This window comes from Prinia subflava, chromosome 18 (assembly GCF_021018805.1).
Source record: "Prinia subflava isolate CZ2003 ecotype Zambia chromosome 18, Cam_Psub_1.2, whole genome shotgun sequence".
Taxonomy (NCBI): Eukaryota; Metazoa; Chordata; class Aves; order Passeriformes; family Cisticolidae; genus Prinia; species Prinia subflava.
The window spans coordinates 13021180-13039276 of NC_086264.1; the positions used below are offsets into that span (position 1 = coordinate 13021180).

Genomic DNA, 18097 nt, shown 5'->3' on the forward strand with positions numbered 1-18097 from the left:
ATGCTCTAGATTAAAACAACTATGACATACTCAAAGTTTATTTTTCCTTTAAGTTGTTTTAATCTACAGTGGAATGTTTTCTGAAGCCTTCAACAACTGTTTGCAATTTAGAATTAACTGTGCTTCCTGCTCCTGTTGGTGCTGCTGGGGCAGGGTGATACCAGAGCTGTCACTTCTCTCGTGCAGTTGTTTCTGTGGCGTTATTTCCATTGGCAAATGTTCGAGCTGATGGGAAAGGAAATCATTAGGTGCTCTCAGTATTGCTGAGGCGTGGAGCTGCAGCAGGTCACTCACTGCATTTTGCAGATTGTGACATTTTAAATTACCTGTACACTACTGGAAGCAGTCTGTGCACCTAATTAACATCTCACCTAATTAAAGTCAGGAACGCATGTAGAGAATTCTAGATAGTATTGTGCTGCCTTTATTTATTAAACGCCACATTATTCAAATTTGAGTCTCTAATTTCAGTATTGAAAACTTCAGGTTTGTGTGCTGTTTTCTTAAGTGGGAGTAACTTTTTTTTTTTCCTCCTGCAAGTAATCAATGCGCTGCTGAATGAGTTCATTTTAATGCACTCAATCATGCCTCTAATGTTTGTAGCTTACGGGCGCAAGCATCAGTAATGCAGGAATGTTATATGGCTTTAGTTTGGGCCATTTCATAAAATATTCATGGAATCAAAAATGTGCATCAAAATAGCGGCTGGGAGAATTACATTTATGTGCCTGCTTTTATGGCAGCTTCACATTTAAACCCATTTGTGTTAATATCTAGTCAATCTTTCTACTTAAAAAAAAGGCAAAATAGTAAAATAGTCTCCATGTATGCCCCTTTTGGTTCAGTATCTATTTTGATATAACAAATCTGTATTTTTGGATTGGGTTTTAAGAAGGAGAATTATAAACAAACTTTTAGATGATCTAGAAACATTTCTCTTCCCTATTTACAAAATTACATAGAATTGTTTCGCTTGAATGAATAGATTTATTTTTTTACTTTGAAGCAAGTCAATGAAAACTGTAACACAAATCTGTGTCAGAATGTCTTATATTCATATATAATTGTTTAAAACTGATTTCCTACTCCCAAAATTGTATTGTGACAATCTTAGCCTCCTATAGTTAAGATTAAGCTATTGCTGATGGGATTTCCTTTGTTATACCCTAAATTATATTAAAATGTAAAAAATTCTAGAACTGTAAAATTTTAGTAGTGGTTGTACATATGTTGTAAGAGTTACCATTCTGGGGTTTGATTCCTTTTCTAAGAAAAGAAGAGAGACATCAGAGATTCTCCAACTCCATTTGGTGTCCACTGAGATAAATTCTGCAAGGCAGTGTGAGAATAAATATACACAATTGCTATTAATGTTGCCAACTAAAAATAGCTTTACTGCTTTGTGTAACATTCTGCAAATAGATTTTTCCAACATGGATTTCCTAGAAATACCTTCTTGATTTTCTCTTTGAATTCCTAAACCTATAAAAATACATTTCTGTAAACTGTGATTTTCTTACTCCATTGTTTTTCCTCTCATTTTGCTTTTTTTTAGTCTTTATTTTTTTTCAGTTCATAACAAAAGTAATATAAAACTCTGCCTTATCACTGCACAAGTGAGATGAAAATGTGCTTATTCTCAGAAATGTTCTGCAACTGGCTAATTCAATATCTTCAGTATCTCAAATCTGCCTTTAGCAGCTTGGATAACTGGAACTGTGTTGACTGTGCCCTGAGAAGTTGGCTGAACTCAGTGGACAAAAACTCAAATTGGAAGCCTCACATGGATTGTAGAGCCATAAAATTATTTTTCTGTGACACTCATTTAATTCATTGCGTCTTTGAAAGAGGAGTTTCTCGTGCTTGTCAGTTTTAGTTGAACTCATTTTAATCATCAGAGAAACTTAATATGAAAATAAATTTCATTCTAATAAAGATGAGTTACGTTTTATGTTGCAAAGTTGAAGGCATGGTTATAAAGGGGTAACATATGCAAAAGACAAATCTAAATTGAGTTAATCAGAGAAATCTGTCATAGCTGTTTTGCTGCCTCCAGGTTGGCTGGAGGCCTGGGGAGATAACTTCATTTTCTCTAGGAGTGCTTAAAGATCCTTCTCCAAGCTTTTCTCCCTTCCTTTCCTACAACTGGGAAACAACTTTTCTCCTTCCTGGTTCTTTTTGCAGTTTGAATTCAGCGCTGTAAAAAGAGACTGCAAAACAGCAATAGTTCTTTGTAAATCACATCTCAGAGAGGTGTAAACTACAAACACCTAAATGAACTTATTTTATGGTTTGTTTCAGCTGTTAATAGAAATACAATTGATATTTTGATGATCTGTGGGACAAGATTCCTCTATCACACTCACACAAACTTACAGAGGCAGGGTCACATTCTCAGTTCTCCCTGCTACAGAACAGTCTTTGCTAAACAGGATATTGTGGCCAGAATGCTTCCTTTAAAATTATTTTTAATGTAAATAACCTTATCTTACCTGCTTCCCACCAAAACCCATTATGTATGAGAAAAAGCTTTTCTGTTCTTTCCAAGAGCTTTGAGTTTTCATTGTCCAGCAGGTGTGGAAGTCTCCTAGATTGAATTTTATGCACAGAGGTAAATCCAGCTGAAGTAGAGGAAAAACTACTTGAATGTGAAAATGAATTGATTTCTATCTTCAAACTTTCCTTTGCCTTAAAGATGTTTGAGTAACTTACATTTGAAGACCATGGAGTGCATTACTTCAGGCTCAGTAATTAATCTATCAATGCTCTTGTAGTAAATCTACCAGGTAAACTCACCAGAGCTGGCCTTGCAATAAGTGCTGAATAAATGACCTTGTATGATAATTATTTTTTTCATGGATTAATTTGTTTGAATGAAGATTTTTAGATCTTCCACGCAGTTTTATCCTCCACACTTCAAATCTTTCATTATGGCAAGCGAAACTTGGGGAATGGTTTCAGTTGTGATTATTTATGCATAGATGTGATTTGGATGTATGAGAACTACAAAGGCTTTATGAATCTAGAATAAATTTGTTTTCTAGACGTCCTGACTTTGCATGTGTGGAACCACACCCTTCAACATTGGGAATATACAGAAGAAAGCTAATTAAAAATGTGTTAAATTTAAAGTAGAGCATTACTGGGTACTGTGAAATTTGAGTGGGTTATCTATTGAAGACTCTTGAAAAATCTGTGGAATGTTTGGCTGCAAGTTACTTTTAATGATAAAATTATTATAGACTACAAACTTTAACAATTTTTGTTGATTACACTGATTTTAATTATGAATGATGTTTTTCAGGTCATATCACGAAAGCTGCTGAGCATTTTGAGGCATTTTATGAGCTGACAGAGGGCTCAGCCTGGACGGATGAGACAGGCCACACTTACACTTCCCTGGCATGTCAGCACCTCTGGAGAGTTTATACACTGATGGCAGACAAAATGCTGGAAAATCTGCAATTCCCAGAGGCCATCAAAACACTAACAAAGGCTTCAAAGCTGGCAAAAGAGGGTAGGTGCAAAATAATGCAGCCTTTTAATAATTGTAAATAACATATTAAGTACTCTAGACAGAGCACTGCTGTGGCCTCAGCAATTATTATCATTCAAAGAGTTTCAGAGCAAGGTGTTCTAGCTTTGGAGAGAGTCTACAACTGTAAGCAGAAAATATCCCCTTTCATTGTGGCTATATTTATTTATGCATTGTACAAAATAGCTTGATATGCATTTATTCTTCAGGTTGGTGGTTCTCTCTTGGTGTTTCACTAAGATTTACATTAGCAAAATGTGTGGGTCAAGATACATTTTGTGTTTACATATTAAAGTTTATTACCTATTTGTAGCCACTTTTGTATTGAATAGAGAGAGAGAGGCTACTATAGTTTTCTCATGTGAAGACACTAGGACAATTAATGACAGAACTTTACCTGTGTTAATTTGATTGTACTTTCTTACTGGGAGATATTTTCTCTGACTTTGCTGAACTTCCTTGGTGATCTCCATAGCCTCTATTTTTAATTACACTGTACATTTTCAGAAACAGATCCATGGTGGGGGTAAGGAAAGGGAAATTTTCCTGCAGTATTTTAACACCTGTATGTTATTTAAGAACCTGCACGAGCTGTCTGTACCAATGTCACTGTGTTCAGGTCATGCTGGTAACTCTGCCTTTACCCCTTCCTTTAGGAGGTGACATAAAGATGCAGGGAGACGCAGCCTACTGCTTGAGCCTGGCATATTATTTGTCTGGAGAGCATGAGATAGCATTAGCAGTAAGTTTATTCTTTGCTTTATCTTTCTCAATGCCTTCCTCTGCCTCCTTGGCATGTTCAGCATTTGCAGAGTGGAAAAAAATCAGAGACTTGGCCCATGGACCTTCCATGACTTTATCTAGGTCTGTTTATTTATCTAGACTGGGATCCATGAGGCTCGAGCATTTGTGGTTCCAAGAAATTCCAGAACTGATGGAGTCCAGGTTTCCATGCTTGGATCTGTAGAAATAATATAAATTGATGGTTCAGGTTATACATATAAAGCCTTCCTTTTCCTCTATATATGTGAATATCAAACAGTCTCTGTTTAGTTAGGTTTTTGTATAGAACACCAGTTTTACAAATTCGTTTGATGCAGTGTATTTGTGAGCAACAATGAAAAATATATTGAGGTTGTTAGAACATCAGTAATTTAGAAGAAATATGAATTGCTTTTGAAAACCTGTAATGCTGATGCATTTTTTCATGTACTACTACTCATTTAAAATATGTAACCAATAGATAGTACCTAATGTTTTTAGTCCTACAAAAACACCTGACAGTTAAGGAAAGCAGTGTGCAGGGCAAGAAGGTGTCTGTACTACAAAAACAAGTTATACATTATGTTAGGAGTATAAAATGTTATTTTAACAGTAATGGAAATACCAATACTTTTCAGTGGTGATAATACAGTGGCATTTTGTAATATAATGGCATTAGTAATGACATTAAATGAGAAACTTTTAAAGTGCTTTTGTTCAAAAAATGCTCTGTGTTTTATGGGATGAAGAAAAAGGGGAACCGTTTTAGCTCCTTTTGTCCTTTGCAGTGATCAATACAGACAGCAGTAAAACATCAATGGTTGAGCAGAAGTTGCCTTCACTCTCCAGTTGGAAATCTCTGCCTAAAATGTGCCCTTGTGTTGAGTTTAATGGTGTGAGTAGCGGAGGGGAGCTCAGATGCTTGCGGAGATGAAATCATTGCGTGCGCTCCCGGGGGCCCGCTGGTTATCAGCGCACACAGCGCACAGACAATGCTGCCAGGAGCGCCGTGCTCACGGTGATCTGTGCTCATCACCGCCTCTGCCGCATGCTAAACAGGGCTCGCCACACAGCTTGGGACCGGCGCCATGTGGGCTCGGGGCTCTCAGCAGTTATTTGCCTGCTTTGCATCGGTTTTCATCTCCTTTATCCCTTTGTGCCTGGCCCACCTCAGGCAGTCTCCTTCTAGGGGAATCTGAAAGGAGCAGCTGTTACAGGCACCATTTCCTCCAGTTGTTGCCACTTTTGCTCCTCAGCCTCCCTCCCCCGACAGGATCATGCATATGAACTTGTTTCTCTTTCATTCATGTCTTCTAGCGGGGCAGAGAAGCATATGTTCAAAATAGTCATTATCTGATGCAGTAATTAAAGACTGAAATGATTAAGCTGCAGCCTATTCTATTAAAAAATGCAGTCACTTTGTATCAAATGGGCTGGTTTTGTTAGAGAAGGTTTTTTATTTGCTAGGGACTTGGTGTTTAACATAATTTGATTTGGTGTATAATCTGTATAAATTAGTTTAATTTGATTTGATATATGTGATTGATTTCAGTGGAGCTACTCAGATGTAAAAATATAAGGGTGTGCAAGTCTAAAAGCCTGAGAACTAATTACGTTCAATAGCAGTGGGATATGTTCATAATATTTTTCATATCATCTGGTTTATAATCAAGCCTAATGGTTTTTCCACAAAATATTAATAGTTCACATTATATAGATTTCATCTTAAGCATTATAGATTTTGTCATGGAGAGCTCTCCATCTAGGCTAATTTTAAAGTAAAAGTTACTGGTTTTTCCTCAGACTCACACAAGCAGAGTGTTGAGTGAAACATTTCTGTGTCATTAGAAATCTTGTATAAGGTGTTATAATCTAATGCTTGATGTGGGGATTTATTTTTCCTTAGATTGGGCTTTCAAGAATTCTTTGAAGTGTAGGGTTTCATGGATTTTTTCTCTTTCAAGTAGAGTTGCATCCCAAATCATTAGGAAAAATCCAGTCCTCATTCTTTATCTAAGTGTTAGGGGTTTTTCTAAGTGTTCCTTCATTTTGGATATTGAATCCTGTGCTTCAGATCTGTTACACATTTAAATAACAGAGGCAGTGTTGGTGAGTACTGAGGCTCATGCCCAGCTAAATGTGGTAATTTATGACATAATGCTATCTGCATGAATTGTCAGAATTACGATACACAAGCCACAGGCAGAAAATTATCAACAAAATTTATGAACTTGCAAAGACATCTTCACATTCAAAATGACCCTGTTAAAGCAATCAGAGGTGATTAATGGCCATAAACTTAATTTCTGTAAAAGTCTGTCTCAGAACAACTGGGAATTTTGTCTCCTCTCATGCAGCTGGGGAGAATGAGTGGGGTGCAGATATTCTGAATTTGGTAGGTACATCTATTTTATCTGATTACATCTGTTATATCTCATTATATGGCTTATGCCCAGATGGATGGATTTGGTAAACCAATGATGATCTTAGCAAGTAAAAGAACTCCAAAGGATAGTGTGAATGTTATTCTCCTTTCTCCCAAATATTGAGTCAGGTTGTTGAGAAGAATGTGAAGTTAGAAGGCTGAACTTAAAGTCAGTAGTGTCTGAGTAGACCACTGAGTTTGGGTTTAAACTTTCATTATTGTTACCACAAAAAAAAACCCTCTCAAGTGAGGGCTCACACATCCAAAGATGCTCTTTAATGGAAATTATTTCAAAGTGCCTTCTGTTAATCAGCCGTATTGTCCTTTATTCACCTCCCAGGGACATTTAGCCATTAGTAATGAAGGGTAACATTTTCAGCTTAGCAAATGGCATCACATGCTTGGAAAAACACCTCAGCACACCAGTTTAGGAGAAAGTCTCATCATTCCCAGAGGCTCCACTTTCACTCAGGTGATCTTTAAACTCTTTTTTAAACTCTATTCATATAGGAATTAAGTGATTTTCATATCTGAGGAATAAAACCCCAAAGCTTTGAGCCTTCTTAGAAGGTCTTGATTCAGGCCTTAGATCTTGAGGAATTTAAAGTTTATCCTTTGATAGATAAATCACCTGAGAAGTGAAAACACTGAGCCATGCCTGTGTAAAACTGAGAGCTTGGTGCCTCCTTGCTAGAAGCAATTTGTTTTGCTGTTTTGCTTTCAGCTTATGTATTATTTCAGAGCTGATCAAAAGAATTGGTAGCAAAGTGTGAAATAAATTGTACTTCCAAAGAAATCGATTTCACATTCCTTGGTGCTTTAAATGATTTTAGTAATATTAATATTTAAAATATTTCTGTCTGAAATCTTTTTATGACTGCGTATCCCAGTAAAGGTCCCCATTCCATTCAGCTGTTTTTCATACTAGTATATTACACAGTAAACATTGTAGAAATACTATCTTTTAGCACTGAAATGGATGCAGAAGATCCCAATTGTCTATTTGCATCAAGTTTTATTCAGTCAGCAAGAACAGTCTATTAATCCTTCTACTGCATTACATGGGTTAAAACTTGAAGAATATAAGATTTTCAGCTGAATGAGATCCCTTCCCTAACTTCTATATTGGTTTGCAGAAAAGTACCCACTGCGTTACCTAATTTAATTTGGTTTTATACTTTCCTAGTTTATCTCTGCAGTTTTTACCATTACTATGCAAATTTTAACTGTTTGTCTGTTTGTTTACTTGCTTGTTTTTAGCTAGGAAAACTTTGTGTAGTTAAAAATACCTGTTCAAGGTATTAGTAAGCATGAAGCAGAATATTTATAGGTTCTTTGTCTAAGAAGTAATGGGCATTTAAGCATGCAGATATAAATATTATACTATTGCCTTAGCAGGCTACAGTGATCTGACAGCCAGGTAGGCACAACAACCTGATAAAAGCAGTCCACACATCTAGAGCCCAGTGCTGCTATACAAAAACATTCCTTAACAATTCACATTATTGCACTTACCCCACTTTCCAGTCCCGTCCACCCTTTTCTCCCGGTTTCTTCCCCTGGCTCTGCCTTTGTCTTTTATGTACTTGCAGAATCTCATTTTTCCTTTGCAAGCCCCCTCCATCTGCTGATGTGTCAGCGTGGCCCTGGTGCCTCCCATCACATGGAGGAATTCTCAGGACGAGGGGCTCTGCTCTCATCCCTTCCTGTGTCTCAGCACTGTTCCGTGCTTGTCACTGCTCAGCACTCAGCGCCACACTGCCTCGTTTTGTCAATAACCATTTATTTGTTGCTGGAATAGTAGCAACCATTACATCTGACCTCCCTGTTTCATCAATTATGAATAGATTATTGGATGTGAACATCTGCAAAAGCTTGCTGTTGAACTTACCTCCTGGCTGGGATTAGATAAAGTATTAAACTGTTGTTTATTGTCAGGCCAAAACTCTGCTGGGAAGGCAGGGAATTCCAGGACTAGCAGACTCCCATCAGCAAGCACCAAAAATTGTTTAGTATTGCCACCGTTTCCCATAAGATCGTGGCCATTTATTATTTACACTTATTACTAGTTGTTATAACATACTTGATAAAAGCTCTTGGCAGGCACAGTGTTTCCAGCTATTGTCACATCTGTCAGGATGGAAAGGATACATAAACTGTTTTTTCCTCTTATATTGCTGTTAAAGGGTAACAGATGAAGCTTCTTCACTCCAGACTGTTAAGCCATGCTTTATTTTGAAGAAATATGTCAACAGTGGCTGGCTTGGAAAACATTACATTCCTGTCCTAAATATAGATTGCAATAACCTTTACTAGGGCAATGTCTTTGGCAGTGGAAATTCCAAATTGTACAACAGTAAATGAAAACACTTGGATTCACTGTTTGCATAGTTTTTTGCTCTGAAGAACCTGGATGGTTTTTTAAAAAATCTTTCAAATAGAAATGAATAATAAAACCCTTTATGAAGTATAGGAAATAAGAAAATTATTAATTCCTGCAATAGTTGGGTAAAGAATAAGAATTAATATAATTATTAGTGGCACAGAAGGCCACAATTCAGGACAGCATGGCAGAAACAAAAATCAACTTCTCTTCAATCACCTGTACATTTCATCTCTTTAAGCTTTCTGTGCAGCAAAATGAAGCCTACAGGGTGAACTCCTGACCTTGTGGAAGCCAACAGAAGTTTGAAATTCCTCTGGGAAAAAGGACTTTTTCAATTACTTACTTGTATTTACATATCATCCATTTGAATGAAAGCAAAATACACATGCCCTGAGTATTCTATGAAGCAGACAAGACTGGATACAGGCAGAGAGCCTTGGCTCTGGTCTTGATAGACTGGTAAGGAATGAGTGAGGTGTTTGTCCTCCCCCGTTAATCCTTGGAGCAGATGCACACACAGATTGATGACATTGGTGGATTTTTGGTAATTTATCCAAAGCTATGGCTGGTGTAAGTGGGTGTGGCTGAGGGCAAGGAGTTTACATTCACAGGACTGAGCTGGTGAATTTTAGCTGTGGGTAAAGAGGAGAAGCAACAGTTCAGTCAAATCAGGGCATGGCCACAGGCGTGTAACCACTCAAATTATGGTCATAAATAGTGCACGTTTTTGGTAATTTTTAAATATGCATTTCTGGGGCACTGCTGGTCAGAGTTCATTGAACTGCAGAGTGCCTATGCACACAATTCTATTGTCTCTTCTTTTCACTGGGCTGTATCAAAGTGATTATTTAGCAACCATCAGAACTATGTGGTTTTTCTGGAAGTATTTAATATGTAGGAGTGCTGTAGTCTCACTAGGCTGCTTTGTCTGCCTACCCACACCTATTGTTGGCTTCAGGAAAACAGTGAGGTGCTGCTAGCCAGGCTGGGCCTTCCCTGCCACCAGTGCCTGTCAGGAATCATTAGCTCCTGATCCCTTTGACTAATGGTCCAGTTGATAGTCTGATTCATGTTCCAGAGCTGTAAATGAGGCAGAAGCATCTCTCCTGCTCACCAGCTGTGAAATGGCTAAACACAGCTACAATTGCAGAAATCAAAATAAATGTATTTCCAATAAAGTTTGGCAACAATATCAAATCTAAAGCTGAGAGCAGAACTATGTTTTTGTGGGGTTTTTAAGTTACAGTATTATAAATCAATGTTATCTCATCGTGTGCTTGTCAGAGAAATGTATTTTACCAAAACAGTGAAGTGCTGGTAGTAGCATTAATCTTGTGTTGATTTGGATAGATGTTCTTTATTCAACATAAATTCATACTTTTGATATTTGCTCTTTTGTCCATTATCCCCAGAGGTATCAGTGTTCATCAGAGCCTCTGTGCTTTTGTCTGAGTCCTGCATACACGAATGTGCATGTTTTTGTGCACATATAAAAGAATTACAGGTGTGACAACAATAAAAATAAAGGGTGAGAGAATAAAGCTCCTTCCTGGGGGAGGAGCTCCTGGATCTGTTTTATGTTAATGGAATAAGCCCTGGAGGGTCAGCCTGGCATAATGCCAAGGTAACTGAGAGGTAAATCTGGACTGAGAGCTCACTAATATTTTTCTTGGAAAAGGAGGTAAATATGAAATTCACCACTAGCTGGAGAATTAGTGTGAGAGCCATACCACAAACAGGCTCTGGTTTGGGGATTTAGGCAGAGCTTTATACTTTATTTTTACACTGATTGTACACACGGCAGACTCACAAAGACACGGAGAGAGAGTTGGTTTTGTGAATGGATGCTCCCACAGGAGCCATCCTGTGGTCTGTTGTGTGGAAGACAAAGTCCACCTTCAACTTCTGCCTTCCCACACCCTGCATGAAGGAGGAAATGGGGTTGAAACCCACTGTATTAGACTCTCACTTTCATGTTATTTGGGTTTTTTAAGCTAGTGTTTCCACAGACCCTCAGAAGTAAGAAGGGTGAGATCATCAGTGTGCTTGGTCACATTGATCCAAAAACTCATCTGTGACCAGAATCAGTGTGGTTTTTATAATTGCTATATTGTTAAACTTAGGGTACATTTTTTATATAGAGATAGAAAGAACTGTACATTATTCTAATCTGTTCAACCTCATACACAGCAATCTTTTCCCACTAGTTGCTAGGAGTATCAAACTGTCTTTGAAACAATATGAAAATTTTATGATTTTATAATGGAGTCTAGCATGATCAGGATAAATGTATTGTAACAGCTTCCTTCCTCAGAACTCTTTTTACATGGCTAATTCTAAAAAACCAACCAAATGAAAAAAAATACAAAGGAAAAACCAGACATTTCACCCCTTCAGTAACTCTGGATGTCTGGAAGCTTTTGAGAAGGAAATTTAGCTGAATGTGTGTAATACCCAAACTGGTTTTTATTTACCAGTACAGACTCTTACAAGATCCAGTGCAACCTGCAGCTGGAGGAGTCCATTGAAATACAGACACAAATAGCACATTTTCCGTGGTCATTTATCAAGATTTCATCCCTTTCATGAAGATGGTTTAATTAATGTTATTTCCTCATTATTTAGAATGAAATATCTGATTTGTGCAGAGTGGTGGTAACCTGGGACCAAAATGAGCACTTTTCATCAATATGAATGAGTGGCTTTATTTATTTACTTCCTTCTTTCTGGCAGCTGTTGCAGTGCAGTGAACCAACTTTTTCCTTCAGCTGTGCTGTGTATGATTTGTCCTTGGGTTTATCTGTACTTTTTGATATCTTTAATAGAAAAAAAATACAGTAGCCAAAGGCTGAGGTTCCTAAGTAACCTTTGTGTGCCAGTCAGTAATGACTGCAGGGCGAGTGTCCAAGTTTAATATTGCAGAGGCCAGCTTAAAGCAGGAGCGATTTCAGCCCAGCACATAGCACTGGTGACACCTGGTGACACTCTAATAGCAGGTCCTCTGAAATGGGCACCATTATTACAACAAATGCCTCAGGTGCCCCGAGTTAAATGCAACGCCAGGAATTATTTCTGCGTGTCTCTGCTGCCATCCTGGGTTATTAGAGGGACGTACTGCAGGCACTGACAGCATCATGTGTGTGTTCAATTTAGGGAGGGTTGTGAGCTGATGTGACAACTTCCTCACTGAGGTGCCTTTGCACTCTTTGTGTCACACCTAACGCGTGGATAACTCAATTGGAGTGACCTGCAAGGATAGGATGCAGCATTGGAGCACTGCTGATGAGGAAGTGCTTGGGGGATGATAAATGGGGCAGTGCACATTAATAAATGCTGCTTTTGGTGCACGCAGAGCTTGTGTAGCTAAAGGATACAGGGATGCTGCTGCACGTGGTAAAACTCCCTTGAAGAACTGAGAAATGTGAGTGCTGGGAACAGCAGTGGGAATGGAGACACCACAGCACGGGCACACACGGGGTGTCTGCTCCTGTGCCAGTGCCAGGGGCTGCACCCTCAGGGGAGAATGCCCAGTCTGTTATCCCAGTATAAACAGCAGCCTGGGGCCTGCAGGAACTGTCCTGTGTCCCTGGGCATCTCCCATCCCCCTCAGAGCTGGCAGATGACATTCACTACCCCTCTCTTGGAAATGTGCAAAAAGGATTTCCATAGAGAGTCTTTGGAGATTTCCTGTTTCCTCATGTGTGTAATGGATTGGGTCAAGCAACAAAGAGGAGGGATGAAAGAATGAGATTTAATTTTATGTGCACTCTCCTGTCATTGCCATTGGAAAAAAAAATGGATGAAAAGAGAAATTCTGCAATACAGGTGATGTCAGTGTCAGATTAAGATCGTGTGTTTTTATGCAGCAGCTGTAAGCCTTCAGTTATGGGAGGGTTCATAATAACAGAGTAGATTCCAAGCTAATGTTAACAAACTTCCTGTGTATGAATAATTAATTAGAAAAATAGCAGCATTATCAACAGTACTTTAAGCCAACAAAGATTAAATGTATAACCTGTAATTTATTCAGTTTGGGGGCATCTGAATTGTACTAAGTTGTTACAGATTAAAGAAAGAAAAATAATACTGAGTGCTATTTCTGCATATCATTCTAAAACAGTTTTAATGCAAAGGACACCATCTTAAGTTATTGATTATCAGAAACTCATAAAAGCACAGGCTCTTGAAATCTTTTAAATTATGGATAAGGAAATTTCTCCTGCAAATCAGGGAGCACCTCTTTGGTCTTTTGCAAATTGCCAAAATACAGAGACATAATTGCAAGTTACATCTTTTTGATTTGTAATTATTGAGTACTTTCAAACAACTATAAATAATGATCAAAACCCCAGTCCCATTATGGCTAATTAGAGAACAGTCGCAGAGGTGGGAAAGCTTTAATTTTGCGTTCTGTGTGGACAGAGAGATCGGGAGGGGAAGAAAAAGTGGGAAATTCCAAAAATTCAGTTTTTCTCTTCCTGTGTGTCAGGTTTTGAACACCTGTGTGCGAATGTTCACGGTCCTGCGTGACTCTCCTGGCCTGGGCAGGGCGTACGGAGCCGTGGCCACGGTCCTGGCGAGGTGGGTGAGCACATCCCGTGTGCCTGGCAGGGCACATCCCCTCGGCTGTGAGAGGCTGAATTGCTGACAGCTCTGTCACTTCCCATCACTGGCTGCTGAAATTCTAAGCAGTGCCCTTCTCGCAGTGAGCGACCCTTTCATCCAAAGTTATTTGAAACTGTTACACATTTCTTAAAGTATATGGTTCCAGTTTTTCTTTGCCTGTGAACTACAATGTGTCCTTTTTCTTCCACGTTTTGAGGGCTTTTTAAGTGCTGATATTTGGGGTTTTTGGTTAGTGGAGGGACCTTACCCTACTGGAAAATAGAAACGCAGACCTATTTTCCAGGAAAACCTGGAAGAATGTAGCACACTTCAGCAAGTGCTAGAATTCCAGAGCTGGACACGGAACATGTTGGATAAATGCACCAATAATTACTGCTGGTGGCAGAACCCCCATATTCAGCTTGTTCAGTTTTCCCTTACTTGTATTGTTACCTCATCTAGGCTAGATTTGTGTAAATAATTTTAAATTTATTGACTGACATCTTCACGAGAAGATGACTGTTTCCCAAAAATAATGCATTGCAACCACAATGTCTGTGAGAATTTGCACTTATTTCCTCTTGACAGGTTGGAGAAAGCGCCTGAGCCCTCCTGAGTGGCTCAGAACATGTCTATGGCTTTGGAATATTTTGTGAAATCTTTGCTGCAGATGTTTCCAGAGACCATGGGAAACTGAAAATCTTTATCATGTGCATTTAGTCATGTCATTTTCCAGGGGAAAAATCTGACATAATAGCATCATGTTCTTGACTTATTCTGCCAGTGTCCACCATGGTAATGACTTTTTGTGGACACATGATTTATACATCCAATTCCATCACATGAGCAATCCTATAAAAGGTGCATATTTTCATAAAAGTCTAATAGGGGTAAAAATCTCATAGGGCATTTTAGCATGAAACTGGAAAATGAGTTGCTGCAGATGTGTAATCTCTTCTGCTGAAGTCATCATAACTGTTCTGTGGGATCATGAATGACTATATCTTTAGGAAATTGCATTTTATGCGTTTAGGAAGGTGATGTCTAAGGAGATAGAAAGTATATGGCTGTATAAAATAACATGTAGATTTTTGAAGGAACTATAAAATATTAGCCCTTTGAGTAGGAAATTCCTGTTTATCATGTTATCAGGTCTCGTGCAGGATAAAGTGTTCCAGTAATCCTTCCAGCATACTTTAAATATCTCAAGCTGTAGTGCTTTTAAAAGTACTTCCTTTGAAAAATTGTTCAACGCTACCAAGCGATTGCTACCTGGCGTAAGTGAAGTTCTAGCAGTGAGAAATATCTGTCTGATATGTATCAAATTGATTCCTGTTTTCCTCAAAGAGGTTACATGCCCTAGCAATTTTCATATTTTCTATACGTGGAACAGAAGTTTTGATGTGAAGAATAAAAAATGGCCAAAAATACATCAAAACATTTCTATTAATTCATGAAATTAAGAAAACCTTTTTACATTTTCTCCTGTCACTGATTCCATTTGCTTTATTACTTTCAGCCTCTAGCCCACAAACTTGGTGGCACAATCAACAAACCCCTCAGTGGCTGTTTCATCTCTGCTCTATTTGATTTCTCCACTCTGAGTAAATGATTAAGTTTTCATGCATTGGTTCAACCAAAATCTATGTTCACTCAACCACATCCTTTATTGATTACTTCTACTGCAAACAGTAGGCCAAGTGTGATATACATAATTGGACAGTTGTCAGGGGATGTGGGTGTTAACAGTCCTGTTTTCCCAATTGGAAACTGGAATCACCTTGATACACAAATATTCTGCACTGTTTCATTCTCATTCCTTGGACCAAGGAGTCCTTTTCCTCAGAATATATGTTTTTAACTCTCAAAGGTCTGGTTGAATGGATTTAATGATTATACCATATAATATGCTCTTCAAGTTGCACCTGTGCACTGCATATAGAAAACTGGAAAAACTGGAATTAATATTTGTCTAACACTTTAACCTTGTCCTTTAACTTATATAAATCATAGGCTCTATTTCTGTAGGGAAACATTTGATTTTCTTTTCTTTAGGAAAAAAAAACCAGGTCAGAAAACATGTGTCTCTAATTCTAAAATTTAGAAACCTTTTGACATCTGGTAAATGTTTACAGCCTGCTATGTTTCATATTCTCATGGTAATAAAATACTTAAATTAGGAAAGTTTAGTAAATCCAAGTCTGCTAGTTGACCACCAAGTAGCATATACTTGATTATTTCAAGAATACTTTAGTTTGCAGTGATGTAGCATCCTTTTGTAATAATCTTGCCCTGTGTCACATACAGATAATCACTGCAATGTTGTAAATTTGCAGCTAAGCTTGGCTGTGTTTCCTGTTTTGTGTTTCCTGTTATAATTTTTCTGTTTCCTGTTATAATTACTCCAGTAGCATAGAAGAGGGAAATTGAGAGTTCTGCCTGATTTTGACAGCACATAGCCCTAATAGAGTTTATAATAAAAATTCTAAATAAATGCCAAGCCATCATTTGCTGCAGGAATATAACTTGAAGGTGGTTTAATGGTGAGAAAATATATCCCAATTCTTTATCACTTGCAGAAACTCCTATTTTTGTGAATTTCTTAATTAATTCTGGATTTTCTGTGTTGCCCAGTGCTGTGACATTTAGCATGTGACACTCCAGCATTGGTGACTCACGTTCATGGCTGATATTGAGGTCAGCTGCAGTAACACTCAGGCCTTAAAGGGAAAAAGGGCACCGTGCCTTATCCACAATCTCAGATGCCTCTCTTATATCTTGTAATCACACTGCTGAAGCCTTATATTGTTAATATGACTGGCTTTATTAAAAAAAAAAAAGGAAATCTGCAAATTGTTCTTGTCAAAGGACATTAGCCAATTTTCAAGTCAGACGCAGCGGTGACCCCAGGTTGCCCCGAGCTCTGTGGGATTTGGGGTGGCACCTGCAGTGCAGTTTATGGGTTTGCCTGTGTGACCTTTGCTCCAGGCAGCCAAAGGGCAGTGCTGTGTTCCAGGGAAAGGACTGGGGTACAGCACTTTGCACTGTTCTAGAGCAGCTCTGAATCACAGACAGCCTGACTGAAAAAACACCCTCACACCTCCTTCCCCTGTTCCAGCAGGATGTGAGTCCACTGGATTGAAAACATTATCAGCAGCTCAGTAGGAAAAAAAATTAAATAATGGAGGGTCCAAAAGCACTGTTAGATCACCCATCTGTGTTTTCATTCTTGGCCTTAAAATATGGCACAATATTCTGAAAGAAAGTTTTATTCTGTTTTGCTGGAAGGATCCAGTCCTGCCCCCAGACGTTCTGTGTGGAGTGTCTCACTGGGCTCAGCACAGGTAGTGCTGAAGGCCGTGTGGAAATAAAATCCACTCATGGATGAGTCATCACAAAGGTGTTTCAGAACAAGGGGGCAGATCTTCTGAAGCCATCTGAGTAAATATTTCATTTTGTCCCTGTCCTTTGCTTCAGTCAGGGGAAATCCCACGAGGCCGTGGAGTACCTGGAAGAGTTTTTGAGGGATGCTGAGAGCGCTGGTCTGAGCCAAAGCCTGGTGGATGCAAACATCCTGCTGGGACAAGTCCACAATGACAGAGTGAGTAATGTTTGTAGTAATGATCTCAAACAACTTGCTCTGCTCCTTGGTAAAATCTGGTTTTGCCTGTGAGGTGACACAGGAGGGTTTGATCCAGGTGCTGCCTCTTGCAGGAGTTACCCAAGGAGAAGTCACTGCATGGCTAAATGAAATGTGCCTTAATTTTCTGGGAAAGGTGAAAATTTCACATCATATATAACACACAGAGTTTTGTTCTAAAATAGATTAATAAAAACTCCAAATTTAGATCAGGACAAACTTCACATGTTGTGAAAAATCTGCATCCAAATCACCACCGGGGCCATAAATGCCCATAAAGAGTGATCAGTTAATGCAAATGAAATTTTATTGCACTATACATGAATGTAACTGCATTGCATACTAATGAACTGTTTATAATCTGAGCTCCAGTTCTTTACATTCTCTCAGCCAAATTTATGAAATGGGTTCTGGCACCCAGGAGTTTGTCAAAGCTCTGTTAGCAGTGGGAGCACTTTCCCCTGTCTCTGCTTGCACTGCAGTAACGCTTGGGGTTTGAGATCAAAAGAGTTAAAGATGCTGCAAAAGTGAAAGATTCCTGCTTCAACACCTGTTTTAGAGCTGAATTGCTACATGAAATTATTCAGATACAAAAAGCAATAAAAAGAATTTGTTCTGTATGCTGGATAATACGGGGCTTAGGAAACGCACTAGGAATAAAATAAAAATAGAAATACCTTTTCTATCTTCTGTTGCATATTTTTTGTCATAAATTCTGTGTGTAATATCTTGAACAGAGTACTT

The 18097-nt window shown here is 38.5% G+C and overlaps 1 protein-coding gene across 1 annotated transcript in view; it reads left to right on the forward strand.

Moving 5' to 3' along the window:
- Positions 1-18097, forward strand: part of TTC29 (tetratricopeptide repeat domain 29) — a 78689-nt gene that overhangs the window by 24023 nt on the left and 36569 nt on the right. The window contains exons 6-9 of the mRNA XM_063415255.1: positions 3305-3517; positions 4192-4277; positions 13598-13689; positions 17191-17314. Of these exons, the coding sequence (XP_063271325.1) occupies positions 3305-3517; positions 4192-4277; positions 13598-13689; positions 17191-17314 (515 nt within the window). The remainder of the gene's footprint in view (positions 1-3304; positions 3518-4191; positions 4278-13597; positions 13690-17190; positions 17315-18097) is intronic.